Source organism: Equus caballus, chromosome 7 (assembly GCF_041296265.1).
Source record: "Equus caballus isolate H_3958 breed thoroughbred chromosome 7, TB-T2T, whole genome shotgun sequence".
NCBI lineage: Eukaryota > Metazoa > Chordata > Mammalia > Perissodactyla > Equidae > Equus > Equus caballus.
The window spans coordinates 99,490,536-99,513,174 of NC_091690.1; the positions used below are offsets into that span (position 1 = coordinate 99,490,536).

Here is a 22,639-nt window from a genome sequence, read left to right on the forward strand (position 1 = left end):
TAGATAGATCACCAGGCAAGAATTGGTTATGTTTTATGTTGCATTTTTTATGCAGAGAGGCCTAGCATAGCAATCTGGAAATTGAATTACAATTAGGTTCAGCTGAGCTGCTGAGCAGCTGAGTTATGCAAATGGCCTTTGCTACTGGTATTCTGCTGAATTTTGCTCTTAGTAAAAAAGTTATGCGTTTTATGGCACAAAGTTCTGCTCTCTCTCCCAAAGCACAATTCAAATTCTTTCTAAGATATTCAACACCAAGGAGAATATTGGAAATAGAGCTTAAGATTTTCTAGGACTATTATAAACAAAGTTTAAAGGAAATTATGACCCAATGATTATTTAGACACCTTTAGAAGTGTGCATGAAATTCACTCACCCAGCCTGAGAAATTAATTCCTAAAATTCACATATCAAACCACTTTTATGCTCCTGGAACAACTGCATTTCTCGATAAGTTTGATCATAACAAACACCTCAAACTTTTTAAAAATATAAGATCACATATATTATAAAATAAATAGAAAGCAAAAGAGAAATAAACTTATTTTAGAATTATGACTCTTCAATCTTTCAAAAAATGTATACTATAAGTCAATCCTGATTATAATTTTTCCTAAAGAAATCTAGCTTAAGAATCATAGTGTTTTTGGTTAACTATTATCACATTCATATATTACTATGTATTGGATTTTAATTTGCAGACTTTTAGTTGGTACACTCATTCAAACTAGTACAGTTTTTGAACATGACAAAGCATTACCTAAATTGCTCTTAAATTGAAATAAATTTAAGGAAAGTGAGAAGGTAATAAAGTTGAATGATTCAGAGTTTAGATTTAATCTTGAATTTAAACCTGAGAACATTTTTATCAGATTCTCTAGTCTCATAGCCTTATTCATCTACGTTTGTCACAAAATAACTTCCAAGTTCTTTATGTCAGCCCAAGGGATTCCAAAAAAGAATTTCATAGATCTTCTAACACAAAACTCTACTTTTTTCAGTTTGCACCCTTCATAAGAATTTAAGAAAAAATACAGCTTAGAAAAAAAAATACAAATTGTATCAAAACGCAAGCAGTGTCAGAATTGATGGAGGACGGAAAATAGCTCCCATGCTCCACACGGTTTATATAATTAGGAACACTATGGAAACCAGAAACAGCAAAGCAAAGAAAGCAGCATTCACAAGCAGGTTTTATAAGGGACTTCAGAATCTGCTCTGAACTTGTTGAATAATCTCTTCAGTATTCCAGGATCTCCCTGCTGGAAGCAGGTCCTCATTATAACCACGAGAGCGCTAATAAAGGTTAGCCTCTGAACCAGGGATTAGCAGGCCCTTTCTTTTGGGAAGCTGCAAACTAGTAACTTTGATGATATTCTTGAAAAGGAAGACAAAGCACACTCCAAGAACAAACAATGTTTCCACTAACTAGGAAGGTACAGAAAACATAAGAAAATGATATGCCTAAATCTTAGGAAGGAAGTATAAATAAGCTTAATACATTGAAAAAATAAAATTTATGAGTCAGTTAGAATTAAAGAACTCTCCATAAAAAAGAAGCCTTGGCCTAAAATGATAGTTTGAAATATAACAGTAATTGATTAAAAAACAAGTCAGTTGACTTTTCAACCCCAACCATAGATTTTAACATGAGTGTGAATTATTTTTTAATACCAAAGAAGACTTGGTCGTGTTTTTTTTTAAAGATTGGCACCTGGGCTAACAACTGCTGCCAATCTTTTTTTTTTTTTCTGCTTTTTCTCCCCAAACCCCCCCTGTACATAGTTGCATATCTTAGTTGCCGGTCCTTCTAGTTGTGGGATGTGGGACGCTGCCTCAACGTGGCCTGACGAGCAGTGCCATGTCCACGCCCAGGATCCGAACCCTGGGCCGCCGCAGCGGAGCGCGCGAACTTAATCACTCGGCCACAGAGCCGGCCCCTTGTACATGTTCTTAATCAGTGGTTTCCTCTCTTTTGTGTAAAGTTCTCCCTTCCTCTGATTCTGAAGCTTCTCCTTGAAAATGCTACTCAGAAACATGGCCTCATCAAGAAGGTGAGCTGGTTCTTACTATCCCGTGTTCCTTTAAGATTGGTGTGCACAGCTACCCACAGCATTTCTTCTGATGTGTGAGGCCTTTATTACACGTGTTCTATCTATTGCTCCTATTTACATGACTGCAACAAGAACTTTGCTTTACTGTAATTTCAATATTTCATTAAGCAAGTCCTCAACATTTTAATGAGATAAATGGCTTGGAAACTAATCATTCCTTAAATTTATCAATATGCATAGATCATTAAAATGCGATCATCCCACTGGGATCATTTCCATTACTGGAAAGATAAAGTTATGTGGATAATATCTTTTTAGCCATTTTGTTTATTGTCAAGTTATGACCATAGGGCAAAGTGAAATTAATCCAATACTTTCACAGGGTTTGGAGTTAAAACTGAGGATGCTGGGTAAAGAGACCATGTGACCAAAAGGAGTAACTTCACTGGACAGAGTTAGTACTGAGCAGCATGGGTAAATGGATCCCATAATTAAAAGTAGTAGCTTTATTAATGTCATAACTATCAACTGATACTTTTCTCACTCATGCTGTTCTGTTTCCTTTGCACTTCTTCCTCCTTTTTCTACCCGTTAATATGTTCTTGTCCTTCAATGCCCATATCAGATGTTAACTCCTCTGGCAAAATATCCCAAGTTATTTAGGCGGGACTAATTGTTCCCTCCTCCATGTTTATACTTTTACTTTCCCTTATTGATTTGTATTAGTCCTCTTCCATTCCCACTTCCATCCTCCAGTAAATCATGAACCCTTTGGGGTTTGATGGCATGGTGTCTTTTAGTTTGGTAAAAGCAGTGCTCAATAAAGTTCTGTTGGATGAATAAACAGCACTTCAGATATACTGCAGGCAGTCTTTTAGGTGAGTTTCGGGACCATGAGTCCAACTACACACAGTCTCCTAGAAACTGTAGCTTCCTATGACCGAATGAAAATGGGATCAAAATTTGATAAATAAATATGAATTTTGGAGCACATTGAGGATATGTACAATTGTTTTATTTTAATTTTCCTTATTAAATTATCTTGAAGACTAAGGAGGAAAAAAATACAAAAAGAAAACAACACGATTTGGCAATGAAGCATTAACTGCCAGGAGAAGGCGAGAGGTGGGCATTAAAAAGCCTTGGAAAATCCTTATGTGCTTCATCCTACCCCGTCATAAATCATGCAACTATGGGGAGAGAAAACACAATAAACCTTAAATAACAGAGCAAGAATATTAGATTAAGGTCAAAATAGCTATTTTAAATAATAAAGATAATTCCCTCTAAGAACTCTAAACACAATAAGTTCAAATGCTATTCATGAGAAAATAAACTATTCAGCTTCGAGAGAACCTTATATAAAAACCACTTCTTTACTGATGAGAAGCTTGAACTTATTTGGGACTCATGATGGGAGCAATACAAGGATTTCTGACAAGGAGCCAAAAATCCCCCTAAAGAGAAACCACAATCTAACGAAACTTATCAAGTAGATATAGACTGGAATGTTCTGTCAAGTTCCACATCTAGGGAATATATCTCTCTCTCCAAAAGCAACATCTTACATTAAAAGAGACACTTCACATATCACATTTGAATCTATTAGTGGAAAGCTAAAAAGAGGATTTTTTTTTACTAATATATTGTCAAAAAGCCCTGGAAATAATCAAAGGCTTTAATAACCTGTTTCCAATTAAAAATTAAAATTCATGCCAATTAAATATCCAGAATAATTTACACAATATTGTAATTTTCACATTTCAGTCAGAGTACATGAAACTATGAAAAAAAGAGGCCTCCCAGAGCATACTTGCCTACAAAGAAACTTCTATACACTCTGTGGCAGCAGGTTTCAGACCCCAGCCTCAAAAATACTCAATAATTAGTATTGTTAGCAGGACGTCGTTTGGAAATTTCCCACCAATTCAACCGACATTTATTTTTAAAATGAAGTTGATCTAAAAGCTCTTTTTTGCATGAAATAAAGCGAGTTCTTAAAAGATGCTAAGATTTGACTGCTTCCCACCCGGGAGGTATGCCTGCAAGGATCTGAGCTAGTTACAGGGTGTGTGTGTGTTAATGCTCCATACCCAGCTATTGGTAAGGGCTGGAGCTCCGGGTCCCACAGCAACAAGCAGACGCCACTCAGAAGCATGGTCTGCTGGCAAGACTGAATGATGGAGAGCATATTATCTCCTACGTTGCTCGGTTTATATCACTATATTTTTATTCAAACAAAACTAAACTAACAGCTGCTGTGTACTTTTGTTTACATGCTATATGTCAAATCTTATTGTCCCTAAGGTACTTATGAGAAAAGATTTAGCAGTCATTTGCTTAAATACCAATGCCTACCCAAATTTGGACTTTTCCTCCACTGAACCAAATGACAAGCACACGATTGCTACACTTAGAGCAATCTTTCACAGCGGCTTCAGTCCTCAGTGATCCTATTAAACTGACGGATGTTGCCTACGGGGTCTACAGTGTTACAACACTGCTGCAAGAGGCATTGATTTGTATGATAGGATCAAACAGAACAGGGACGCACTGGGGGGAAGAATTTCATAGGTCATATTGTTTTTACCTGAGTAAAATTTCACTTAGACATGGTGACCTTCACAGAGCACCTGGTTATTTTAATTGCTGATACGTGGGTGAAGGTTGACATTGGGACGCAGGAAGTATGAAATCTTAGGGAGTCGTCTCCGTTTTGAAAATGCAGCTTGAGTCCTGCCTTTTCTTAAACGGAACGAAGTAGCTGTGCATTAAATATGCTGGCACATCTTCTGCTGAGCCGGTGGGCCGAGCGGGTGTGAATTGTTAATGCCTTGCCGCTTCGCTTCACGGCTGGTGATTGATCATTTGTAACTATATCTACTCCTTGTTCCATGAAATCAAGTATGGAGTAATGGGTTCATCAGATTTTGGGGTTAAATTGAGAGTGAAGAGGTACTGTGTGTGGAAATAAGAGTTGCCATGTTCAGGGCTGGCCTTGTAACAGCATGGAATCTAAAGGCGATATTCAAAACCACTTCACTCATCACACGCTTACTGATTCTGAATAGGGCCCATTTGCAGGGGACATTTGGTAGTTTTCCAATGCGCTTTATGCCTCTTTCTACTTCCACCACCATGCACATCTCTTTTTCATACTCCCCCAGTAGCACATTGGTAGAACAGGTCAGCATACACAATTCATTTATTTAAATAACGTGGTTTATGGGAGTAGAAATAAGCTGGGATTCCATTGTCTGAGTCTTGCCTTTAGCCTCAACAAAAGTAATAGTGTGTATGTCTTTGAAAATACAAGTATTATGTGAACTCAATTTCTTGGGCATCTAAAGTATTTGATATTTAGTAATAATGCAAAATAATTGAATTGAAATATATACAACTTTAAGGTTACTTAAAGAAAAGTTGAGAACTAACTATATCAATCTATTTTTACGTGAGTATGGTCTATACTAATACATAATAGCTAAAAATGTATGACCTGCTATGTATGTAAACTTTCAAGCTCTGTACAAAAATTTAAATTATTATCTTAGAGTCAGTTTTGGAGAGTACATTGCATGGAACTCAATAAATAAAACCAACAAAAATTAGAAGTAAAGGCCTTTAGAAATGTCATTATATAATTGCTTGCTGTAAAAACTAACACTTTTTTTTACATTATTATTTTTTATTTTTATTACTATTCAGGAAAGTTTAACCCAAATGGTATTAACTGAGGCACCAATTAACTTTTGATCCAGAAGGAAAAGATGCAATAGAAAACGCAGTAAAACTTTGGAACAAATCAAATATACAAAGACTCAGGTATGTAGGTGACATTCTAAAGCAAGCTAATTGTAAAATGTCTCAAAACTCTACTATTTGGTTATAAAGTTATAACTAACACAAATTTTTTTAATTCAGCTGGATCTTTTTCTTTTTTTCTTTCTTTCTTTTCTTCAGTCTCAAAAGCAGGAATAATAATAATGCCTGGCACAAAATACCTAATTTAGAGAGACCTAGGAGTCAGATAATGTGGGTAAGCTGTTTTGGTCTCCTTGGATGTAAATGCTAAGTCAACATATTACTTACCCTTAAATATTTTATTTATATAATATATATATATATTTATATAAATATATATATGTCATGAAAAATGTATATTTTAAATGTCATAAACTAAAAAGTCTTAATAGTTTCAGCAATTATAATGGAGGTTTTCCTTTTGACATTTATTTCTCCATGTTTGTTTCACAAAAGTAGGATCTCCTATAATGAGCATATTGCACAGTGTTGTCTACTATCCGCTGCCCTCTAAAGACTCCCGGGGGAAGGAGACCAACCTCTGCCGAGTCACGTTCTTTCACATGGAGAACTTTGTAAGAAAACGTTTTATAACAGGTGGTAACAATTAGGCTATTTGTTTTCATTGGCAATTAGACTTATTATAATGTTTTTTATAACAAACTTCTAGGATCATGGACAAGTCATTAGAGTCAGAGTAAGATTTTTGGTGTTAGAGTTCAAAGACTGAGAAATAAGAGACACAAAAACCAGAAGCTAGAAAGACAAACTCTAGGAGAAGAGGGAAAGAGCAAGGACTTGTTAACAAAATCACATAAACACTGAAGCACGTTTAGCCCAACAAAACCTCGGGGTGATGATCATATCTTCATGAATATAAAAGAGAGTCTCTGTTTTAAAGACTTCAAAAGGGGATTTCTGACAGATATTAAAGAGTCTTGAGTAGATTGGACTGCTTTGTGATTGTTCCTATCACACAATTCTGCATTCCTGTATTTAATAAAAGATGACAGTGATCCAGTTATCATGGGAGTTCTCCCACTGCTGCTAAAAACACTTGTTTGTAATCTAGCCTTAACACAATTCTTAATATTCTCTGTAGAGCCATAGTAGAAATATAAACCATTGATGGTTAGCACTTTCTGCTTTTGTCCAAGCAACAAGAGTCGCCCATGTCGGATGCCTGGATGGCACTAGGAGGTGCTGGAGGCTGTGTCTAGGTAGCCCGGGGCATAGTCCCAAGGAAGGTCTTAAGACTCCTCCCGAGCCACCCTTCCTGCACTAAAGTGCTCTTACCTGGCTGCCTTTGTATATCCCCATTCGCCCTAGAGAGATTTAAGGCCTGGTTAACACCCACCAGTATTTGGCAACCCTCTTCAGCAAGAGATAGAAGTTTTTACATTTCTTAGAATTTGAGAAATAAAGATAAATGGGAGAGGGATGCCAAAATTGAAGAGAGGCAAATGTACTTAATTTTAAAGAAGACAGTTTAGTCATCAATTTGAATTTAATTCCCAGCAAAGTTCTAGAACAGATTATAAAATGAATGCTTTTCGAACTTTTAGAAAAATAAACAGTAATCGTTAGGACCCAACATGCGGCAATTCACTTATTAAACAAATATTTAATGAGCAGAGAGGGAGACTCTTGAAATCTCTAACACCTGCATATAACCACTATTTCTTCCAGTGAGAATCAGGTCCCAATGCACTGTGGCTACCATCTTTGGTCTTTAAGCAAGGTACTGCTAAATCTGTGTGCCCCTTCCCAAGATAAACGAGTATACATGCAACCAGGTAGGAGATAATGTCTGCAAACCTCCTGTTTAAGTCCTCTATTTAGGATCCATGATTGCTTTCTTCTGATGTTTCTACTTAAAAACGATAGAGAAATATGTCACTTAGTATCCAAAACAAGGTAAAAAACGTCATGTGCAGATGCTGCCTCGGCTCACAGTTTCTTTCCTGGAGAAAGTAATAAAGGGAATCTGAATGAGCACACACAACACACCCAGTGGTCCCTGTCTGGGGCCTGACTGCAGGCTGCAGGTATGTGCCCTTCTGAACGACCCACTCTTAGCTAAGAAAGCAGTGCCATTTAGGGGCCCAAACCATCTGGACCCCTGCAGAATTCCATTTAGCAAAGAAGGGGCAGTACTAGCAGTGCAGGGGTCATACCGGGCATTTGTAGGGCATTAAGGGAGAGGGAAGCATTGTGACTAGAGACTCTCTCAGTGTCTGAATTTTCCATTTACATCAAAAGGAATCTAAGTACAGTGCTTCCCAGAGAAGGGCAGCATCACTAATTTTTATATCACTTTAGGGTATCTGCTCTATGTTATTCAGCCCTGGGTTAAACATGGGAATACAGAGAAGACTACAAAATCTCTGTTCTCATGGAGCTTAGAGTCTAGAGGACAGGTAGATATTAAAAAACAACTCCCCAAGCAGCTTTAGTAATTACAATTGTGATGATTACCATATACAGGCTGCCATTAATGTAACAGGGATACCTATCCTAGACACGGGAGCAAAATCAGATAGGAACAGGTGCCGTCAGGGGAGCTTTTCAGAAGAAGAAATATTTAAAATAAGGCCTTCAGATGAGTAGGCACTAGCTTGGAAGGAGGACAGGGTGAGAGAGAGTCCAAGCAGAGGAAATGTTACATGGTAAGGTACTGGGGCACGAGTGTGAGAAACAGAAGCAGACAAACAAAGCGACTTGAGTGCAGAGATGCAGGGGTCAGTAGCCGTCAGTGAAGGCGGAGAAGTTGGGTGGGGACCAACTCATGAAGGCCCTTCAGGCCACGGTGAAGGCTGAAGGGCTGGTTCAGAACGACAAGTTATGATGGGCTAAAATAACTTTTTAAAATGATGTTGCTAGAGGGTTGCAATTAGAAGACTTGTGTCTCAGGTGGAGGTGGGTGAGTTTGTAGATTCCCAACTAAGTGAACAGCCATAGCCCTGGAAGACGATAGAAACCCGAAGCAGGGACTCTACTACATGCTAAAGATCTCTGCTCCTAACCATGGCATGGTCAATACTTTAATCAACAACTTGGACGTTGTCAAAGGTGGTATTCTCACCAAATTTACAAGTGAAAATAATGATGGGAGAAACTGTTAATCCCTGGGCGATAGATTATATGTCTGAAAGATCTTGCAAGGCTAAACTACTGAATAAAAACTTCGTAAGTAGAAATTTAGTAGGAATCAACATATAAAGTTCTGTTCACACATCTAAAAAATCAGTAGTACAAGTACAGCATGTGGATGAGGTAGCTTAAAAGCAAATTGTGGGCCCGGCCCCTTGGCCTAGTGGTTAGCTTTGGCATGCTCCACTTCAGTGGCCAGGTTCGGTTCCTGGGCACAGACCTACAACACTTGTCTGTGGCCATGCTGTGGCGGCATCCCACATACAAAATAGAGGAAGATTGGCACAGCTGTTAGCTCAGGGCAGATCTTCCTCAGAAAAAAAAAAAAAAGCAAATTGTGAGAAAAACTCGGGGGCTTTAATTAACTTTAAGTTCAATTTAGGTCAGAGATATCATGTATCTGATAGAAATAACAATGCAATTGTAGGTTATATCATGACCTGAAAAGAAAGAGGAGGTGGGGCTGCTTTTCTCATCATCGACTGACCTGGAAAATTATATACAATGTGGGGTCCCATCCGGAGGAAGACCAAAAAACTAGACAGAACAGAGAAGAGTGACCAGGATGGTGAGGAGCCAGAGAAATAGTTGGAGAGATGAGGGATGTCTAACCTGGAAAGTATTTAAATCATACAGGTCCATCTATTTGAAAGGCAGTCATAGACTAGAAATGAATTTCTATTTTGTCTGGAAGACAAAATCAAGACCAATGGTAAATGTTTAAAAGAATAGATTTCAGTTAGCTATAAGATGGATATTTTTTGAAGAAATTATAGCTGTCAGAAATGGAACAAGTAGCGACTGGAGGGACACTTGCTGGAGATGATTTGGAGGAGAGTCACCACAAAGTGAGATTTTGGAGGTGACCAAAGATGCGTCTGATGCTGAGATCCAAAGAAAATCAATCAACAATGCTGAAATAGATATCAAGAAATATCATTATTATTTGTCTTTATACTGCGCTAGGCGAGAATCTTCCAGCTTTGAGAGGTCCATGGACTATGGCACGATACTACTCAGAGCGGGTGAGTCATCAAGCCGCATCAGTGAGAACCACCAACAAAAAGTAGTTAATAGCGGGCAATTGGTTGCAAATCCAATTCAACAAAGAATCTTTTTGAATTTTAATTCATTTTAAAAGTATTTTTCATCACTTGCTATTTGCAGATACTATAATATAAAAATTATGCTTCCTAATTATTTGTATGAATATTGATTTTTTTGAAGGCCTACTATATGCCAGTCTGATGGTAGATATTAGGAGATTGTTAGAGTCTTTTTTTTAAAATACAAGAAAAAAATCGCTCTTTAGTTAGAAAGATAAGTCTTAAACACAAAACAGACATATTATATAAACAAGCCTTATGACATATGGTGCAGACATATGGTATCAAAAGAAGTTATAAAAAGGAGGTATTAGTAAACAAAACAGAGTGGTATTTGAGTAATATTTTAAAACTGTGCATAAAACTGTGCAAGCTGACACCTTGATTGAAGCTTTGTGAGTGACCCAGAGTCAGAATGCCCAGCTAAGCTACACCTGAACTCCTGACCCACCAACACTGAGATAACACATGTTCGTTGCTTTAAGTTGCTAAGTTTTGGGTAATTTGTTACACAGCAACTGATAACTAATACAGATTGTGGAAAACAGACAGTGTTGTGTATTCCATTATTACTCAAAATATTTGCTGCCTTCCCTGAAGGAAAATCCTACTTCCCACGTTATTCACGTCAGCCCTAGTCATGTGACCCACAACACCCTTTGCTGGAAGGATTATAGTTCCCACACGGTTGAATTAAGGAGATGCATGTGATTTGCTTTGACATAAGCTAGTGCAGGTGCAATCAACCCACAATGATATGCAGAATGAGTGAAAAACACACCTTTGTGTAAGTCACGGAAAGGTGTGGAGTCATCTGTTACCACAAAATAATATAATATACCCTGACTGATGCAAATTGCTGAACTTCGAATAAATGGAGAAGAATAGAGAGATTATTGAGTGGGCATAAAATAGCATAAACGAAGGTAAGGAAGCCGGGCCCAGCACGGGCCACCGCACCGCCTGGAGGGACAGATCTGGCTATGACAGGGTGTATGTGGGGAGTTGTGAGATGTGGGTGATTACGGTGGTTGGGTAGGGCAAGACCACATAATGAAGGTTCTTGAATGACAGGATACAGAGAGTGAAAGCTTCTTGAAATGTAAAGTTTTGAGCAAAAAAAAAAAAGTTACGGATATTTTAGGACGATTACTCTTTGGCTACACAAAGGATTAAGATTTAGGAAAAGAATTTAGTGGTCTAACTAGTGAGTAAAGATAATGTGACAATATTTATGAAGTACACATAGCTAACTATTAGGTATCTATTGCCACAATAATGCCATATAACAAACACCTCAAAACACAGAAGCATAAAACAATAAGCACTAATTTAGCTCATGAGTCTGCAAATTAGCTGGGTGGTTCTGCTGGTCTGGCTGGGCTTGCTCTCTGGTCTTGGCATCAGCTGGCTGTCAGCTGATCTAGGATGACCTCTGAGACAACTGGGGCAAACCTCTTCTGCTCCACTTGTCTCTTTTTTTCTTTTAATAATTATTGAGGTGAAATTCACATAACATAAGACCAACCATTTTAAAGTGAAGAAATCAGTGGCATTTAGTACATTCAATGTGCAATCACCACCTCTATGTAGTTCCAGAATATTTCCACCACTTCACAGTAAAACCCCTTACACATTAAGCAGTTTTCCCCATTCTCCTCTCCCCCGGGCCCTGGCAAACACCAACCTGCATTCTGTCTGTATGGATTCATCAATTCTGGATGGTGCACATAAAAGGAATTATACAATACGGTACCCTTTGTATTTGGCTTTTCTCACTTAGCATAATGTTTTCAAGGTTCCTGCATGTGGTAGCATTATCAGTACTTCATTCTTTTTCATGGCTGCATAATATCCCATTGAATGTATATACGACAATGTGTTTCTGCATTCATCTTTTCATAGACATTTGGTTTCCAGCTTTTGGCTATTATCTATAGTTCTGCTATAAACATGTGTGTACATGTATTTGTTTACCTGTTTTCAATTCTTTTGGAATATTTATCTAGGAATAGAATAGCAGGGCCACACAGTAATTCTATGTTTACCTTTTGGAGGAACCATTACATTGTTTTCCAAAGTGGCTGTACCAGTTTACATTCCCACAAGCAATATCCAAGGGTTCTGATTTCTCCATGTCTTCACCAACACTTGTTATTTTCCATTTTGGCTGTGTATATGTGTGTGTGTGTGGGGGGGTGATTTTTATTTCACAGTCATCGCTAGTGTGTGTGCAGTGGTACTTCATTGTGGTTTTGATTTGCATTTCCCTAGTGACTAAAGATGTTGATGTATTTGTTGGCCATTTGCATATCTTCTTTGGAGAAATATCTATTCAACTCCTTTGCCCATTTTTTAATTGGGTTGTTTGTCTTTTTGTGGTTGAGTCTAAGAGTTTTTTTAATATTCTTAATATTAAACCTTTATCAGAAACATGATTTGCAAATATTTTCTCCCATTCTGTAGATTCTTTTCACTTTCTTGATAATGTCCTTTGTTAGAGAAAATTTTTTTAACTTGATGAAGTCCAATTTACCTGTTTTTTTCTTTTGTTGCTCATACTTCCAATGTCATATATAAGAATCCATTGCCAAATCTAAGGTCATGAAGATTTACCCCTGTGTCTTTTTGGAAGAGTTTTATGCTTTTAGCTCTTATAGTTAGGTTGTTGATTCATTTTGAGTTAAGTTTTGCATATGGTGTGAGGTAGGGGTCCAACATCAATCTTTTACATGTGGATATCCAGTTATGCCAGCACCATTTGTTGAAGAGAATATTCATTTCTCATTGAATGGTCCTGGCATCCTTGTTGAAAGTCAACTGGCTATAGATGTATTGGTTTATCTCTGCACTCTTATTCTATTCCATAGGTCTATATGTCTCTGCTAATTCAGGCACCACACTGTTTTAATTACTGTAGCTTTACTTGTAGTAAGTTTTGAAATTGGGGGTATCAGTCCTCCAATGCAAGGAGTTTATCAAACTGAAGGTCAAGGGCACAGAACTCCACAAGCCTGCCCTCACTTCTGACCCACTGCTTATGATTCTCTGGTTCCCACTACCTCCTCAGGTTCAATAATTTGCTAGAAAGTCTCACAAAACTCAGGAAAGTGCATACCTACAGGAACAAGTTGGTCAGGAACCTTGAGAAATGCATAAGAAGTAATTGTGGAGAGCAAATAACACAAAGACACTGAGATACACAGGGGGCCTTGACTAGGTGGCTTCACGCTCCGATGGCACTTTAACACGCAAGGACTGTGTGGGTCTTTGTTTGTGTGTCTGTTTGTGGTGGTGTTTGGCAGCTTATACTGAGTCATGTAGTTGAATCTACAGTTTTGTAGCTGTGTGTTGACTGAAGAGCCTCTCCACAGAGAATAGGGAGATTGGCCTGAAATTTCATAATAAGCAAGGGCTATGTAGAATTTTGAGCTTGATGGGTCACAGCAAGTAAACGCAGCTGGGATTATTTTCCAACAGCCTGGGCCTTCAGAAAATGCCAGTCATGGAGGGAGTGGGGGTTGGCAGTGGGGGGGGGTGGCTTTAGTCCACTGAGGAAGGCTGTGGGGGCCTCAGCACCCCTGGGCAGTCATGCTTGCCATGCTGTGCAGGCTGCTGCTGCTCACGCTTGCACCAGGCAGCGAACCTCACCTGGGCGCAGGCAAGTCTGAGGTCGGGATTAGGTCACTCAGGCATTAGAAGGTTTATTCACACACTTTCTGTGTTTTGCAGCTAAGTCTGCAGGCCAAGACTTCAAGGTATAATGGCGATTGAGTCCTACACACGTTGCAGGGTGGTGCTCTCTGAATTGTTAGTCCCAGGCCTAGACAGGCAGACTAAGTCCTTGCCTCAAACACTGGCCTTCATTCTGTTATTTTGAGCTGCATTCTGGGCCAAAAAGAAACTGTGGACAAGCTATCCTTCAGTTCATGTGGCCTATCCACAAGCTTTTAACAAAACCTCCATAAATTCAAGTTGGCTCTAAATTTATTTATCACATAAATTTTGACCATGGTTCTAAATTTCAGAAACCCAAATTGTGGCTTCACCTACAGAAAAGCGGCAGATTTATTATGAAAAGAATGCTGTCTTCTTCAGTCAAGGTAAAGAAACAACTCAAGAAAGTATTACAAACCTATGAATCAGATTGCAGAGGGAATCAAGGAGGAAGTGAAGTGATTGTGAAACACACTCCCATCTCAGAACAGCACAGAGTGTGCACGAAAATCAAGGGGACAGGCTCATTGAGCTGGAGGAGGAAAGAGGTCTCCTGAGAAAAAGGTAAGCCTCGAACCTGAGCACACACATTTGAGAGAAAGAAAAAGAGAAACTGAGGCCTGGAGGGGGCAGGAGGTACATCCAAGCCTAATTACTCTTAACGAGGTTCTTATTAAAGGGGAAGATGTTTTAACTGTCACAAAATCAGAAACAGTACCTGGGGCCCTGTGAACCCTGAAGAGCAGTACAGGTAAGACATGGACAGCGAACTCAGCACAACCCCAGAGGAGGCAGAATTCCAGCACGGTGAAGAAGCGGCATTTATGTCACAGACAGGGTGACAGGAAGAGCAATGAGCCAACCTCTGTGAGGATGGGACACTTAGACAAAGAGTGCATGTAAAATCTGAACAAACTGGAGAAGGGAATACTAGGAAGATTAGTATAAAATATTAAAAAAATGTATTTGGTGAATTCCAAAATTTTATGGGCCTAAGATTAAGAAAAGGCCAAGGCAAGATGAATTATATTACAGGGATGCAGGCGGAACAATAATCGCTCAAGGAGCCCAGATCTAAATTAGATGTCAGACTGTGGGAAAATACATCCTAGGTAGGATTATTTAACCCAGGGAGGTGAAAATGGATAAGACTGGTTTGAACAAAGGACACTATTGACGAACTTGGAACTTATTGACTTCATCTCTCTCACTATGAGAGTCCCTGCAAGAAAAACATCGAGAGGAATATGTCAGAAAAACACAAGTATGGATGAGAAAGTAAAAGAAAAGCAGGTCCTCAAGTGCAGCAGACAACACAGCCCCAGCCTGTTAGAGAAGGGGCTTCTTCTGAAAGGAATGTACAGGAGAGGCAAATCCCAAATATGGCAGAAAAAGAGGTGCCAGGTGGACCGGTGAACTCAAGACAAGGAGCATTCAAAAACTGAGGGGAAAAAAAAAAAAAAAACGGAAAAAAAAAAAAAAAAAAACTGAGGAAAGACCATGTCTTCAAGAGGAAATAGCAGTAGTGTTGGTCCTCACTGGGCACCTAAGAGCATGAGCCCCAGAAACACTAACAGCTGGTTCAATTCAGAAATCCACCAAAAGTTCTTCTCCAATTGGAACCAATTTGGAGATGAGGGGGAAGCTGTGCCCATGAAGCAGCTTTCTTAGTCTTAAACAATTTCATGGCTAGAGGCTGTTACAGCAGCCACTGTGACCCAGCATTGAAAATACTGCTCCCAAGACAAGGTGAATGCTATACCACCAGATAGAGCCCACCGTCAGTTCAGCACAGGATCCAGAAACGCAAGACTTATAGGGAGAAGAGCATAAGATGTTTGGAATACATTACAAAGGGAAAGAACAATACCTCGACAAGTCTTCACACCTGAGCCTGCTACAAGTGTGACTCTCCCAATGTTGCAAGAATGCAACATGCCAGCACCCTTTTTGAGAATATTAATAGGAATATTAGCAGCAGTAATGATGATAACATAATATAATGCTTCCCAAGTATCAGGCACTTGTTGAGGACTCTACATATAACTCACTTAATCCTTACAACAACCTATTAAGGTAAATACTGTAATTCCTATTTTACAGATGAGGGAACTGACTCTCAGAGAAACTAAATAACTTGTCCAAGGTCATTCAATAAGTGGTATACCTGGAATTTGAACTCCTGCTCCAAAATCAGAGTACTTAACCAACACTTCCTGCAGCCTCTCTGAGAGAGGAGACAGTGTGCACTGGTCAACTTTTCCCTCAAGATATATCAAATACCTAACACTATAATTAATGCCTTGATGAGCGATGGCTTCCCAATGAGTTATGTCACAGGTCATAGACTCTACTCAACAGCACAGATCAATTGGCATCTTGAAAAGACTGACACAAAGAACATTTTCTCTTCTCTGCCTTCCTTCACTTAGTCTCTGCTATGGTCTTAGCAATAGTCACGTGGTCTGGATCATGCCAAACATAGGCTCTTGGAAACATCATTTCACTTGGAATGGCCACGTTAGAAACAGGGATTGGCTTCTGTCCCAAACATGCTGGGTGTGAGGCTGATGTTGGGATCATCTTTTTATTTGGTTGGAAGTAGGCACTTGAGAAAGTTGGTATAGACCAGTTCAGCTTCTGAGGTCCTGAGGGATGACATCCACTCCAGGAGCCAGAAGCCAATGGGCTGACACGGGGAAGAATAAAAATTGAGCAGGACTTTATTTCCATTTTAACTTGAGGAGTTGGAACTTTTATCAGATTTTAACTCATAAAGGTAAGATTATTTGATTTTGGAATTCACTTCTGTGTGGACTTAAAAATTCTGGATTTTAATTTCTTTGGGATTTTATTTTTTGAATTTAATTTCTCTACAAAAATTTGATAATGGAGTTAACACTAAAATTTGAGTTATCTCTACGTTATTGGAATTTTGTGATTGAAACATGTTAATCCTGTCAATGGATCTCATTGAAGAATCTCTGGAGAATCTGTTAGAGAACAGATAGCTATTTTGGACAGTGTTGCTGGGCATAATTTGGGGTAGGAAATGGGATAGGAAGTGAATGTTCAATGTTCCATAGCACAGCCTTGTAGTCAATTTAATTAATACACTATTCTAAGTCATCTCAGAATCTTCTGGGGTAAATTTTACACTGCCCACTGTGATCTAGAAGGATCCACAAAGGAGCAGGATTTAGTTATGGAACAGCAGCCTCACAAAAGTCCTAAGAGACTAAGGATCTCCTTTCTCAAGAGGGAGAGTGACTCCTCTGGTTCATCATAAGGTAATGACTAAGCCACAGAAGTTAAGAGAACAAAAAGTCGGGCAATGTTGGGGGAATGAGAGCATTATTAAACAGCTGCATCAAAATCTGACACTGTCTGTGTAACAGCTCTGCACTGTGACGTGCTCCTCCACACCAAATAGCTCGCACAGGATCAGTGAGCGGAAGAATGATGTCAGTATGCATGGAAGTTTGGCTGGTGAATATGTGCTTTTTCCTGGGCAAAGGAGGCCAACAGCATAGGAGTAGAATTCTATCCTTTGGCAGTAGAGAAAAAAGCCCTTAGCTTGGCTGCTGCATTGGGGCTCCCTCCCCAGAAGGGTGCACACCCCGTCTTGCATGACTGAGTGTGGGAGTTTCCCTTCCTCCTGTGCCTCACTTAAAGGAAGCCCCACTGGCTCGAAACTCCAGTCGACTTCCATCCGTGTCAGCTCACACTATGGTTTTTGTGCAGCTTTAACATCCTCTGAAGCAGCACTCTGAGATGCCTACCAGGCTGTTTACATTATCTCCTAGATTAACAATTATTATTTAGTTAGCATTCTGGTTTGAAAGGTGCACAGATTTTGAATGGTCTTCCTCAACCCTAGTTTCCCATGGCCCTGTTATTTTGGTGGGCATGATTTCGCAGAATGCATTTTCACACATATATTGTGTTCTAGCAGAAATGCTGTACTAGCATGTTGACTATATATATACAGTCATATATATATTGCCATATACATATGGCATCTTTACACAGTGGTTAGTTCTCTTCTACTCTACAAAGAATAGATCTATATAGGAGCCACAACTAAAGAACTTTTCCACGTGTCACAATATAAATTTCTTTGTTAAAATTTTTGATGGTTTACAAATCTAAAACCACAAGTACTTTGTGAATCCTATGGGCTTTTAAAGGTTTTACTAGACTTGATAAAGTAAAAGCAGCTTAATGTCACGTCCAATGTGCTCATTTCTCAGAGCATAGGAGGAAAACTTGAAAGTCTATCTAACTCTAAAAAAGAAGCAACAGGGCCCGGCCCCCTGGCCGAGTGGTTAAGTTCCCATGCTCCGCTTCGGCGGCCCAGGGTTTCACCAGTTCAGATCCTGGGCGCCGACATGGCACCGCTCATCAAGCCATGCTGAGGCAGCGTCCCACATGCCACAACTAGAAGGACCCACAACTAAAAATACACAACTATGTACTGGGGGGCTTTGGGAGAAAAAGAAAAAATAAAATCTTTAAAAAAAAAAAGAAGCGACAGATAGAAGAAAATTTTTTATTTTGTGTATCTGTTACTTTTAGTCCTTGGTACAATTACACTTCTAATTTGTGCTTATAAAAAAAAGTAATTGCTATGATCTTAACATCAGACATTATTAAATGACTTTTTCTGATGTGATACAGAACAAGAAGCCAAAAAATCATACATCAAGTGAGCATACGTATTTATTTATTTAAATTAAAAGAACTTTCACATAACACTTGACTCTCCCCAAGGTGAAGTTCAGAACACCATCAAACATAAAAGTTTAGGGATCTCAATCATTTGATGCACAAAATCATACTAACAAAGCAAAGAGAAATGCAAAAACCTAATGTTAAGTGACTAGGGAGCTATAGACTGGAAGTTCCTCCAACAGGATTAGCTTCTCTAAGAATTTTAAGTCCAGTGAACTTGTTATGCTGCCACGTGTTAGTAGTTGCATAAGCTAATTTCAGCTGGCATGAGCTTTTATTAGTATGCAAAAAACACAGGGCAAGGCATGCATCAAAATGTGATGCCAGCACAGCCTGTGACATGTGAAGCATGAGGCACGAGTGAAAATGCCCCTGCACCCGGGAAGAATCACACCTCAGAGTCAGAGCTTTCCACGAGGTACCCCGTTTGGGAGGGGAAAAACCAACTTTCTAAATATAAATCTTTCATCTTAACCAGGGTTCCGGACAGTTTCAATTCTAGCAATTTACTCAAATCTAATTTTTTAAATCCAGGTGAGCTGGAAATAATTCAAAGCTCTGGATAGGGTCTTAAGAAAACTTGTTATTTATTTTATTAGTGAAGTTTAGAGTGATTTTAAAATATTGTTAATCATAAGGAAAATGTTAGCCAGCATGACCAGGAAGGGAACAAAAACGCAAGAAAGAAGAAACCAGCTTTGAGGATGATATTTCCTCCCCCCCCTGCAAAAAAAAGACCATCAGGAAGGATTCCGTGTTACATATGTCTTACAGGTAAGCAACTATCTAATTCTTCTAGATAATGGAAAAGTGTCTACAAGCACTTTGAAATCTTCAGATAAAAACTACTGAAATGAAAAATAATTATCATATCTAACACAAACACTAAAAATGACCAAGAAAAATAGATTTACTTTCTAAATCACACACACATATAATCCTTAGCCAAAGAAAAAATGAGTCATAAACAATAAATATCCAGATATTACAAAGATGACTCAATAGTATTAATTAAGGATGAAAAATCAAGGAAAAATTTTGCTTTTATATAGCAAAAGCGAGGATATTAGAAACAAATGGGAGTGTCCAGTGTAGCCGTATCCTAAAGTCACGTACAGTTGTCTGGACGTGGCCTTGCGGTTAACGTGTGCCGTTTAAGATTTCGGCCCCCTTCAGACATATGGGGCGAAGGTTTTGATGAAGTGAGAGGACCATAATAGTAGCACATCTACTAGTGCTAATAGGAGCACCACCAAAGTAATAGTGATTACCACTAAAGCAATAAAATGTAAGTTTAAAAAAAGTAAAGCAATAGTAGTAATTACTACCAATAGTAATTTAATAGTAGCACAAATGTGGAATTCATGGTATTTTTGCTTTCGGAGACTAGCAAATCAGCGTCTTTAGAAATGTCGATGGATATCTCATATTTTGACAGACATAAAATAAAACTGTTTTAAAGTACATTTCATAACTTCTGAAAAACCTCTAGAAGTTAACCAAAACATTTAAAAATCTCTGAGCATATAAGAAAACAATTTCTCATTTTTTTCTTTTGAAAGCTGTATATCATCGAAATTGTCTGTTAAATTAGGAAAATGTATCAATTACTTTTGTTTATTAAGTTACGGCTTACTAAGGTTAAAATTTCCATCAATTTTTTAAAAATCTAAGCTTGTGCCACAGACTGAATGTTTGTGCTCCCCCAACATTCATACTGTGAAACCTCATCCCCACTGTGATGGTCCCTGGAGGTCATAAGGGTGGAGCCTGCATGAATGGAATCGGTGTCCTTATAAAAGAGACCCCCGGGGTCAGCCCCGTTGCCTAGTGGTTGGGGTCGGTGCACTCTGCTTCGGCAGCCGAGGTTCAGTTCCCAGGCACAGACCTACACCACTCATCAGCAGCCACGCTGTGGTGGTGACCCACATATGAAACAGAGGAAGATTGGTGTGGATGATAGCTCAGGGTGAATCTTCCTCAACAAAAAAAATGAGAACCCAGGGCGTGCCCTTGCCTTTGCTCCACGTAAGGACACAATGAGAAGACAGGCGTCTATGAACTAGGAAAAGGGTCCTCACCACACAGTGAATCTACTAACACCTTGATCTCGGATGTCTCAGCCTCATAGCTGTGAGAAATAAATGTTTGTGGTTTAAGCTGCCCAGTCTACGGTATTTTCGTTATAGTAGCCCAAATGGACCAAGACACGCTGAAATAAGATTCCCAAAACCTTAATGCCCTTTCATGATTTCCCTTTGTATAAGAACGACATTTATCCGTGTTTAATTAAACTGTTTTATTATATCTGTTTTCCTTTTAAATGTATAAAGTAAAAACAGAATTATGTAAATACCTTTCAAAGTATTATCATATAGTTTACAAAATCTTTGCCACTTACCTTTTGAAACATCTTTAATTTTTCTGCCATACAAATCATAAAGATATCTGGCTGGTGAATTGAGATTCATTCTCATTGAGCAAGTATCTAAAACCTACATAGGAAAAAAAAAACTATAAATAATTTATTACAGTAAGCTCTGTCTAAATTGAATACACATTTAAAGTCCTTTCTCTACTACATGGTTATTAAAAATTATATTATAAAATAAAATTTGATGATTTATAAAATGTTTCTAATACATGAAATGAAAAAAGGCAGTTAAAATTATATTCCCATTGTAGTTTAAAAACATTCACAAATATTAATAAAAAAGAAAAAGGAGATTCAACAATTATTAAAAAGTGGTTACGCACTACTTAAATGGTGGAACTCTGGGAGATTTTTATATTATTCTTGCTATTTTCTATATTTTCCTTTTATTTTACGGTGGGAGGATATTACTTTTTAAATTAGGTTTTAAGTACTTTCTTTAGTTTTTCAATTCTTTCCAAGTATCCTGAAATAAATTATAAATATAGTCTGATCACAATTCACCTCAATAACTTGTGCAGTTTGGGTACTAAAAAATGGAATTAATAAACCACATTTCAAGGTTTTCCATGAAATTCTTTTTTTTTTTTTTTGAGGAAGATTAGTCCTGAGCTAACTGCTGCCAATCCTCCTCTTTTTGCTGAGGAAGACTGGCTCTGAGCTAACATGGTGCCCATCTTCCTCTACTTTATACGTGGGACACCTACCACAGCATGGCTTTGCCAAGTGGTGCCATGTCCACACCCGGGATCCGAACTGGCGAACCCTGGGTTGCTGAGAAGCGGAACATGCGCACTTAACTGCTGCGCCACTGGGCCGGCCCCAGCAAATTCATTTTTGGTGGTTTCTAATATGCTAAAGCTCTTTTAACATTCTAATGTCTTGACCTGTTCTTGATGCGCCCTTTTAAAGGTGTCAGTCACCTTTCTGACATCAGGGAGACTCAAACCTGCCTCGTTCGAGCGAAAGTTCTACTCGCCAGGTGAGAAGATCAACGCAACACAGGAGGCCAGGATATCAGGTAACCTGAGCAGGTTTTACCAGGTTTTCGGAGGTGACTCCCAAACTCACCATATTCATTTAAAAATACACAATACATTGCAAATCCAAATTGAAGGTACTTTGTCTTCCATTTTCACTGTTCACAGCTATAATATACTACTGCTTTTGCATAACCCAGAACTACTGAAGGACAATGCTCATTACGTGATCACATGGTAAAAAGAAATCTCTCCGTTGTTGATGCCACCCCATCTCCATTTCTGCTCATTTTTATCCCTACTTTAAAACTGGAGCCCGGGGTCCTAGTCCTAGCCCAGCCAACTCATTTTCTTCGTGATAATGGACATGTTTACACAGCTTAAAGTATATAGAGGGAAAGCTGTGCTTTCTTTTTAGTCTGGAAAACAACTTTCAAACATTGTGACTGGTTTGATGTATCTAGTTGCTATATCGAGTGATGTGTTGCTTTGAAAAGGCAAATATCTAGCTGACAAATTTACTTGGACTATCTGGCCTTTACTGGACGTTGGCAGAGGTCCTCAGACTTCACTCTGCTCCTACACGTGACCCGTGGTGTTCCCATGTGCCACATACTCCCGTGGGCCTGCACAGGACTGTGTGTTTCCTGTACACCA

The 22,639-nt window shown here is 38.7% G+C and overlaps 1 protein-coding gene across 5 annotated transcripts in view; it reads right to left on the reverse strand.

Moving 5' to 3' along the window:
• Positions 1-22,639, reverse strand: part of DCDC1 (doublecortin domain containing 1) — a 444,094-nt gene that overhangs the window by 348,386 nt on the left and 73,069 nt on the right. For all 5 annotated transcript variants that reach the window (XM_070274958.1, XM_023646546.2, XM_070274959.1 and 2 more), the window contains one exon: positions 20,970-21,063. In XM_070274958.1, the coding sequence (XP_070131059.1) occupies positions 20,970-21,063 (94 nt within the window). The remainder of the gene's footprint in view (positions 1-20,969; positions 21,064-22,639) is intronic.